General features: G+C 50.0%; 1 protein-coding gene across 1 annotated transcript; it reads right to left on the reverse strand.

Moving 5' to 3' along the window:
• Positions 1-308: 308 nt before the first annotated feature.
• preb (prolactin regulatory element binding) lies at positions 309-5,640 on the reverse strand. The gene is made up of 10 exons (XM_068747238.1): positions 5,508-5,640; positions 4,314-4,483; positions 4,030-4,228; positions 2,935-3,188; positions 1,697-1,777; positions 1,488-1,615; positions 1,228-1,401; positions 857-929; positions 615-774; positions 309-523 (listed from the first exon to the last, which is right to left on the reverse strand). Exons 2-10 carry the CDS (start codon positions 4,446-4,448, stop codon positions 429-431), a joined length of 1,299 nt encoding a protein of 432 aa, XP_068603339.1. The 5' UTR covers positions 4,449-4,483; positions 5,508-5,640; the 3' UTR covers positions 309-428.
• Between the last annotated feature and the right edge of the window lie 4,346 nt (positions 5,641-9,986).

The raw sequence follows: 9,986 nt of genomic DNA on the forward strand, positions 1-9,986 counted from the left end.
TTCAGGCTGTCGATGGCTGACTTCTTGGGGACCAGGATGACGGTGGCAGATTTCAGGCAGGGGGGGACGGCGGACTGTGACAGGGACGGCGCTCAAATTCAGAACCGTTTCATCCTGTCAGAATCGAGAATCACCGGATGGACTGAGAACCAGTCGTGTGATTCATCGACCGCTGCTCCGGACGTCGCGCGTCGCCTGTTATCTGTCGCACCGAAGCAGGGTTCAGGGCTCCGAGCTTCATTGCTCCCGTAGTATCAAGGTTATTTAAAGTACTTTAACGAAGGGAATCAAGAATACGAAGCTGGTATTTGACGTCCGTTTAATTCTTCAACTTACAGAGAGCAGCGCAGCTTTTATGAAATCAGGGTTGTTAAACTGCTGGAAGCACAAAGTCGTGTCCGATGATCCTGAAATGCAACAACGCACACTTAAATAAATCCTATCGAGAGGTACTGGGACAGGAGGACAATTCCCACCACGGCGAGGCCACAGACGAGCAGCACCAGCCACACAGGAAGGGACCCTGGAACACACGGCGAACACAGAAAGACACGGGTTTCAGTCTTACGACACACGGACTCGACGTCCCCCCTGGACAGTGGTGCAGGACTCACTTCGGTTGGGGACAGCATGGACTTGACAGCGGCTGTCCACAGCTACACTCAGCATGGCCGTTTCATTCCCCCCCTCCAGATTCCTGCTGTTCGGCGAGTCGGGCAGGAAGGCCAGGTCCGTCACAACAATGCCATGGGACTCCTTGACGTAGTACAGCCGCTGCACACAAAGGGCGGCGCCATCAAAAAGCCGCGCTCCAGGACCGCAGCGTGTCCTTTGATCTGCATGGCCACGCCCTTACCTGCAGGGAGAACGTGATGTAGATCGCCACGGATCCCGTCACAGTTCCAAGGCCCAGAAAGGTTCCAGAGTCGCTGTCAAAGACACGCCCCAGGTTAAAACCTCCAGGCTGGGACAAACCGAGGGGGGGGGGGCGTGTCCAGGGTCTCCTGGTTCATCCTGGACTGTTGTTCTGATGCTCACTAACTAGTCCCGCATGTTGATCGCGACGACGGAGTTTGGCTTTAACTAAACGCAAAATGAGCCACAAGTTGTTGTAAACGATCAGAAACCGATCGACAGCCTTTGATCGCCACACCCGAGAGAACCATTTCCTCACGGCTCCATTCAACGTTCGCGTTGGCTGGCGAGGAAGACCTTCCCGTTCGTTACCTGACAGCCAGGCTGGAGATCACCTCGGCGCCACAGGGCGCTGTCAGCATGGGGAGGAAGCTCTTGCCGTCCCACTTGGTGAGGTAGCAAGGGAGCGGCTTCCTGTCTCGTTTGTGGGGGATCTGCACCGTGTACAGCCTCAGGGCGTCCTTTATGTCTTCGACCTTTCCAAACCTGGAAGACAAAGGTCCAGTCACCACCACGCCCGCCCCGGCGGGTGCAGGCAGCGCAGTCGGGTCCGTCCCGGAGCCGGTCCTCACCTGCAGGCCATGTATCGGTAGCTCTTCTCTGGCGTTTGGGGCTTGGTTTCGAGCCAATTGAGACGCGTCGCCAACTGATTGCCGCTCCATACGCTGCAGGAGAAGTCCCGGCCCACCGTCACCAGGTGCTGCATGAGAACACGTCGATCAACGCCAACGAGTCGGAGACGCCGTCACGACGTCCACCAAGCAGCCGCGCGGCGTCTCACCTTGTTCTCGGGACTCAGATCCAAGTCTTCCATCTCCCCTTCGTGAGCTTTAAAATCAAATTTTCTCTTCAGCGATGGAAACTACGGAAGGAAAAATAAAGCCAGTGAAAACACGGACGTTCACTATTGCTCACTGAACGGGATCATGTGACCACGGCCGAGACACGAGAGCTCTCTGACACGCAGTGTCGTATTCATAGGAAGTCTTTTTTCCAGCTCGTCCCATCCAGGTTGCTCCTCTAGGATTGTAGTCAAGAACCCCGTTAAAAACTACAGCTTCCTCTCCTAGACACGTCCACAGGTATGTCTCTGGTCCAACTGCCTTCCCAGTCTTCATCCTCTTCATCACTTCCTGCTCCACATCAGGTTCCTCTACTCCCCTTTGTTCTCTCTCATGTTCCTCATTCATTAATTCTCCTAAATACTTCTTCCATCTTCCTACACACTCCTGACCTCTGTCAACACCTTCATATCTACTCTTCATCACTAACATGCTGAACATCCTTCCTGTCTCTACTCTTCATCACTCTAACATGCTGAACATCCTTCCTGTCTCTACTCTTCATCACTCTAACATGCTGAACATCCTTCCCGTCTCTGTCTCTCTGTCTGTCCTGCCTGTACAGATCCTTATCTCCCTTCTTACTATCTAACCTGCATACAGGTCATCATATGACCTCTGTTTGACCTTTACCACCTCTACCTTTGCCTTGCGTCTCATCTCCCTGTACTCTTGTTTACTCTCTTCTGTCCTCTCAATGTCCCATTTCTTCTTAGCTAACCTCTCTTCATGTGTACACTTCTGCACTTCCTGGTTCCACCACCAGGTCTCCTTATCTCCTTTCCTTCCAGAAGACACACCCAGTCCTCTCCTACCTGTCTTCCTGATCACCTTAGCTGTTGTATTCCAGTCTTCTGGAAGCCTCTCTTGTCTCACCTCTTCCCTGAAAGACACACAACACTCTTCGTTCTTCAGCCTCCACCAATCTGTCCTCTGCTCTTCCTCTTCCTCACCACCAGCCTATGCTGGCTGGCTACACTCTCTCCTACCACGACCTCACAGTCACCAACCTCCTTCAAACTGCTCCGTCTACACAAGATGTCCACCTGGTGCTCCTCCCTCCATTCTTGTAGGTCACCCTGTGTTCTAGTCTCTTCTGGAGATAAGTGTTAACTACTGCCATGTCCATCCTTTTGGTAAAGTCCACCTCCATCTGTCCTTCTCGGTTACATCTTACCTCCCAGACTCTGACGTGTCCATCAGTGCCTCCTGTCAGTAGAAGGCTCAGGTCGGGGCTGAACCGAACCACCTTCTGAAGGGGATCCTGAGGGTTCAGGTCGGACGCAACTTCAGCCACAGCAGTCACAGAAACCCGAACCGTCTCATCCTTGGTACTGGACGCATCTTCAGACGTGGCAGCTCCAGATTGTCCACCTTTTTCCCCTTTGCCAGTTCTTCGTTTGACACCCTTCTGCTGCGTGCCGGACCCGACTGCCAAATTCAAGTAGAATCGTAAGTATCCATTTCCTGTGTCAATCGTCTCATCTGCAGCCGCTTCATCCACCTCGCAGGTAAACGGGTGATGCTCGAGCCGACAACGGACGGGGGGGGGGGGGGTACCTGCATGTCACTCTTCCCAGGGAGTGAGATGCGCTTTGCCGGTTGGCGATTTACTAAAAGCTGAAGTCTCGTGTTTATTAGATTTTTCTTATAAAAACAAGAACCCAAATCATGCTTCCAGGCGTCTTCCCAAATTAAGAGGGAGGAGCTGCGTCACACTAAACCAGTGCTTCTCAAATGGTGGGGCGCAGTGCGATGTCAGGGGGGGCGCCTGTGACCGCGGAGAAAATGTTTTTTTTGCCTTACGAGAGTAAAGTGTAATTGCACATCCACTCCAGTAGTTGGCAGTGGCGCCCTGATTGTCAGAGTGCGCGCAGGGAGGATTAGCAGAAGAAGAGCGGTTGTAAACAATCTACGCTGGGAGAAGAAGAAAGACATGACTTCCTTATTTTCTGTTGCAGACTAAAAAAAAATGGTAATAAAGTAATAAAGGGGGGGGGGGGGGGCGCAAAATGTTTTTTTCTTCTTAGGGGGGGCGCGACAGAAAATAATTGAGAAGCACTGCAATAAACTCAATTCAGATTTCCGTGACATCATTTGGTGAGAATGGGAAGAGCGTTCAAAAGAAATCTCCACGGAAGGTTCCGGAACCCGGTTTGTCCTTCTCGAGGACATCACGCCCTTTGAGTTGTTCTGCATCGCTTTAAAAACGTGGAACATCCACACGCAGAATAACGATCGATACGTGCGCGCCGGCAGCAGGAAGCCTGACCGTGTTGAGCAGCCGCGCCGCTCCCATCGCCGTTCGGGAGGTGCTGGAAGCGCAGCAGGCAGCAGGTCCCATCCTGGCCTGCAGCGATCACGCCGCCGCCCACAGCCATGTTCATGGTGGCGCGGGTGTCCGTATCGTAGCAGTGGAGAAGGCTGGCCGTGTACCGGCGCCCGCCGTCCTTCTGTAAACCTAGGAAGTGCTGAATCAGAGGCACAAACGAGCATTCACACGAGCATTCATTCACTCCGGGGGTAATAACGAGTCCTCCTGATAAGGAGACTCACCACAGCATTCTTTATGCCCGTTCTGGATGCCCCGCCTCCTCCGGCTGTGATCACCAGCCCCGTTTCCGGGTCCACTCTAACGGAATACAAGGGAAATGGTGCTCGGTACAAATCTGGAAACCTCCTCTTCCCCATCACCGTGACGACTGTCGGTCACTCTCCTCATAAACCTGTGGAGAACAGCGCGTCAGTTTATGCCCCTCAGCTTGACACAGAAACCACGCTGCAGAGCGGTGAGACGGGGCGGAGACGGGGCGGAGACGGGACAGCGAGACGGGACAGTGAGACGGGACTGAGACGGGGTGGAGACGGGACTGAGAGACGGGACAGAGAGACGGGACTGAAACGGGACAGGACAGTGAGACGGGGCAGAGACGGGGCTGAGAGACGGGACTGAAACGGGACAGGACAGTGAAACGGGACAGAGAGACGGGACTGAAACGGGACAGGACAGTGAGACGGGGCAGAGACGGGGCAGAGACGGGGCGGAGACGGGGCGGAGACGGGGCTGAGAGACGGGACTGAAACGGGACAGGACAGTGAAACGGGACAGAGAGACGGGACTGAAACGGGACAGGACAGTGAGACGGGGCAGAGACGGGGCTGAGAGACGGGACAGTGAGGCGGGGCTGTCATGTGGCTGCAGGTTTAATAATGGCTGTTGGTTGGGTGTGACGTCAGTAAACGCAGCAGGCTGCCTTCTCGGCTATGGAAACCGGCTGCTATTAAAACACTGAAATACACCATCGCGGGATAAATACGAACACTGACAGCTAGGAACACGACAACTCATTTTAATTAGAAAAGCAAGAATACAGCAATGATTTATTTACTACAACTGATAAGTGGTTGTCGGGCGCCGAAGAGGTGCCGACACCGGCTAGCTGCAACAGCCCCGGCTAGCTGCAACAACACCGGCTAGCTGCAACAACCCCGACTAGCGGCAACAACCCTGGCTAGCTGCAACAACCCCGACTAGCGGCAACAACCCTGGCTAGCTGCAGCAACCGTGGCTAGCTGCAACAACCGCGGCTAGCTGCAACAACCGCGGCTAGCTGCAGCAACCGTGGCTAGCTGCAACAACCGCGGCTAGCTGCAGCAACCCCGGCCAGCCGCGGCTAGCTGCAGCAACCCCGGCTAGCCGCGGCTAGCACGCAGCGCCCCGGTCATGGCTTGACAACCCGCGCAGCTGACCTGGTTCCTGCTCCGCTGTTATTTCGCCGTGCAGCTCCGAATTAAATTCGAGGACTTCATTGTTTGTCACCATCAACAACAGCTCAAGAGGAAGAGGAAGTGCTGCGACATAAACAGCGTCGACAAACACTTCCTCAACTCCACGTCAGCAGCGTAACTTGCGTATGACGTCACACAAATAACTCAGTTGCGGCGGAATCTCGGATCTCGAACACAGAGCCCCCCCCCCCCCCCCCAGCCACCAGGGGGCCCCAAAGCTGCATGTCAGGCACTTCTGAGGATCATTAAAATGTCCTGTTTTCATCTGTAGTGTTTATTACAACCCTTATATGCTTAAAAATAAACGTTGGATATAAATATTTTCATAGAGAGTATTCTCTCCCGCCGAGTTTCAGCCAAAGTCTAATCACATTGATTCCAAATTCTAATAATAATATTAATTGATAAGCTGCTGCAGGACAGCGTCCCTCATTTCTGTCTCAAACAGATGCTGCAGGACAGCGTCCCTCATTTCTGTCTCAAACAGATGCTGCAGGACAGCGTCTCTCTTTTCTGTCTCAAACAGATGCTGCAGGACAGCGTCCCTCATGTCTGTTTCAAACAGGTGCTGCAGGACAGTGTCCCTCATTTCTGTCTCAAATCGCTCTGCCAGAAACGCTCTAAACCCGGAAGCAAAAGTACGTTTATAGCGCGCATGCACGCTACCACGGTAACCGTGAGGCAACGTTTAAATGGTTTTTAAATAAAACATTTTTGCCAATTTTCGCCGGAACAAAAAATAAACTCTATCCACTCTGCTCAAAACCACCAAAATAGTGTATAAACATGGGAAAAGTGAGTTTTTTATAATATGTCCCCTTTATCTAATTATCTAATTGAAGCAGGTGGTTTGTGGTCATTGTTGACGTTCTGAAAAGACATGATGTCACAGTAGTCAGCACTTAAGCTCTGGCAAAATGCATCAACTGCACACGTGTTCAACACAGACGCCGTTGCCTTCCCCAATTTTATAGGTTGGTGATGGTTCCCAAGCCAGTGGCAAGGCACTGGCTTTCTTCAAATATGTCCTCTGCCCACTGTCTCAAATCTGTGTCCAGATCACCTGGATGCCCAAGGTCAGGGAGAGGATGGGGGTTGCTTTCCTCATCTGGAATGTCGAATCTCGAAATTGGTCGCAAACTAGGCCATTCTCAGCAGGTCGTTGGTGAATACCTGGCAAACAAAGAAAATTACGATACTAAAAAAAAAAGACAAGAAAAAGTTCAATATAGAAAGCGCTGAGGGCTACAAAAACTACTGGCATCATGCAGAGAGGACAGCAAAAAATCAGGAGGGGGGATTTGTTCCGTTTAAGAGGGGTCATTAATTCAATCTTTTTTTTCCTAAAAATAATATTGATCGTTGAGAATATATTAATATTGAAGAAAAGCATTCCTTTTTTGGGGGGCAATTTTAAAGATGATCACATGCAACCAGAAAGTTAATGTTCCATGGACTTTTTTTCTGTGAAGAACCCCGAGAGGGTTCCTTGGTTATGTGTGACTTTGTGGAAAACAATACTTTTTTGTGTTTAGGCACCCCTGCAACAACCAAACATTACAAACATACCCCGCGCCCCATCAGGGAAGGGACAAGTTATGTGGCCCTCACAGGAAAAAGTTTGGGACCCCTGATCTAGGCCTTCAGAGATTGTAAACGTTAACTGAACAGGTCCAGCTTCCTGTGGGGGGACATTGAGACGATGTCGGCTGGGTTCATTGTTCCGTCCAGCTTCCTGTGGGGGGACAATGAGACGATGTCCGCTGGGTTCATTGTTCCGTCAGGATGGACAGAGGAAACCCAAAAGCACGACAGCAGAGGGAAGTCCAAACCCGTTATTATATCTCAACGCAGAATCACAAAGCGAGAATGTTCCACGTCATTTTAGTGTTTGACCAACTCCAGCTGACCCCCCCCCCCCCCCCTTCAGGGTTGAGTAGATGAAAGGTTGCTACACAGCAAGGACATTGTACTTGTTTATGGAAAGATGACCATGTATTGACCTCTTTGGATCGTGACTTGTAGAATTCAATGTATGCTGACAAAACGTGTCATTTAAGACCCCCCCCCCCCATGTTGGCCGGGCTCTACGGAAAGGAAGACACAGTCGCTTTAAAGACCTCACAACCACAAAAGCAGGGCTAAAACAAAACCCCAAATAAACAGAGCATCTGAGGCAGACAGCGCCAGAGCGTTATCCTGACTGCGGGGAGCAAAGCAAAACAGATCGTCTCTGCTCTGCAGCTGCAGCTGGTGCTCAGGGCATCACATGGCCTGCAGCGGTGGGGAGTGGAAGGTTAAACACTGCAGACTCCCATCAGACCGAGACCGACCATGCAGCCAGATGTTTGTTTGAGTTAGACCAGGGGTGGGCAAACTTTTTGACGTGCGGGCCACATTGGGTTTGAAATTTTGACAGAGGGGCTAGGCCAGGAGCATTTGGATGAGTGTTTGGCCCAGATATACTAAAGCGCTGCGTGTAGTGTGCAAACCTCATAGCACAGTAAACACACAGATAAATGTACAACCCGCTTTACTAACAGTGTGTACGAAGAACTGCGTCTTTCAAATGTGCAAAATAGCCTTTATCCAGGTAGTACGTTTGTCTCAATGAATATGCAAGATGCAGCATTTACACATATTTTGGCACAACAGTGTGAGGAGAAATGTAAATAGATTAAAATAGCAATGACACTGATCTGTCAAACCTGGTGATTGCATCTGTTTTTAATAAATTTCACTTGAAGGCGTAAATAAACCAACATTTATTGAAAAAAGATGATCACTTTCAACATTCAAAACATATCAAAACACGAAATACTAAATCTCAATCATTTCTGCTGCACTCATTGTTGTTCCACTGCTGTGCATAAATGCGCACTTCATTCAAAGAACGGGATTTATTCATCATGGCGCTGAACGTCTGCTCACACACGTAGGTCGAGCCAAACAACAGCAGCATATTCTGCGCCGTCCTCCGGACGTTTGGAAACGTTGCTTCGTTAAGTGAGACATAAAAGTCATTCAGGTTAAGAGACTTAAAGGATAAGTATCCTTTGAGGCGGAGTCGGACTGACGATCGATCAGTTCCAGCTGCAGCTCCTGCGGTGCTGTTTCAGGGTCTTGTGACGGGGGGCGGGACTAAAAGCAGAGCAATACGCTACAAGCCATCGATCGTCAGTGCGCCATCTGCTGGTCAAACACGGGTATTGCAGGGACAAAATGAAAGTTATGATTTTGAATTTTTTGGTCATTGGACAAGTTCGGCGGGCCGTATTGAAAAGCATAACGGGCCGTATACGGCCCGCGGGCCGTGGTTTGCCCATGTCTGAGTTAGACATTCCCTATCTGCAGCCACAACAGCAAACCATGGTCAGTGTTTCTAGAGCACCAATAGTCTTCAGACTTCCTCCCTTTGTCTGATTGTCAATCCCGGCCCGAATGGTTCCACCTGTGTTCCCCTACCAAATGTATAAATTGTCTGCATCTCCTTTTGTCCTGTGCCAGTTCGTCTTGAGCACATGGGTCAAACTCAAGGCCCCGGGGGGGGCAAAATGTGGCCCGCCATGTAATTTTTTGTGGCCCGCGAGAGCTGTGTGCAGACGTTTGTTTTTGTAAAATCTGTCACGCATGTTCTTAGCAGCTAAACAACTGTTGCTTGTACTTCAGAACATTTTCAAACCAAAATTTCATTCATTCATCTTCTGGACAGTGCTGGAGCCTATCCCAGCAGTCAATGGGCAAGAGGCAGGGTACACCCTGGACAAGTCGCCAGTTCATCACAGGGCCAAGCACAGACAGACAGACAATCATTCACACACACCTATGTCCAGTGTAACCCAGTGTGTTCTCAAATAGTAGGTGGTCGCGGTGCAATGTCAGGGGGGGCGCCTGTGACCCCGGAGAACGTGCTTTTTTTGCCGTACTCGATTAAAGTGTAATTGCACATCCACTCCAGTAGTTGGCAGTGGCGTCCTGATTGTCAGAGTGGGCGCAGGGAGTATTAGCTCTATGGTGTTTTTGCACGTAACATGATGTCCGCATGGACAAAAAAAATGTGATCAACCGGGCCACCCCCCCATGTGCCTTGTAGGTGATTCAAACATGAGAATCGCTAGTTAAATTGCAACTGTAGAACTAAAAAAAATAAAAAGAAGCAATGTTTTTATAAATACTCGCTCCTCATTCTTGTATTTTTCAGTTTTTTATGTGATAATATTTATTTTAAAGTTTTTATTTTCAGTTCATATTTTACTACCTGGGGGGGAAATAACCCAGTTGATCCAAAACATTTTGTAGTTTAAGGATTAACGTAATTTTTTTCAGGCAAACTGACGCACTTTTCTGTTGCAGACTAAAAAACAATGGAAAATAAAGTTATTCTTTGTTGTAAGTTAATCTATATTTCTTTCTTTTTCATATTTCCTTTTATGTCAATAA

Source organism: Brachionichthys hirsutus, chromosome 13 (genome assembly GCF_040956055.1).
Source record: "Brachionichthys hirsutus isolate HB-005 chromosome 13, CSIRO-AGI_Bhir_v1, whole genome shotgun sequence".
Lineage (NCBI taxonomy): Eukaryota > Metazoa > Chordata > Actinopteri > Lophiiformes > Brachionichthyidae > Brachionichthys > Brachionichthys hirsutus.

What these genes read in the sequence shown, in the direction of transcription:
- preb (XM_068747238.1), bottom strand. Translation starts at nt 4,448, where the DNA reads ATGGGGAAGAGGAGGTTTCCAGATTTGTACCGAGCACCATTTCCCTTG. An exon ending in CGGCGCGGCTGCTCAACACG is followed by an intron (nt 3,189 to 4,029) that starts GTCAGGCTTCCT and finishes TGAATTTGGCAG; the next exon opens with TCGGGTCCGGCACGCAGCAG. An exon ending in GACACGTCAGAGTCTGGGAG is followed by an intron (nt 1,778 to 2,934) that starts GTAAGATGTAAC and finishes TTCCTTCCGTAG; the next exon opens with TTTCCATCGCTGAAGAGAAA.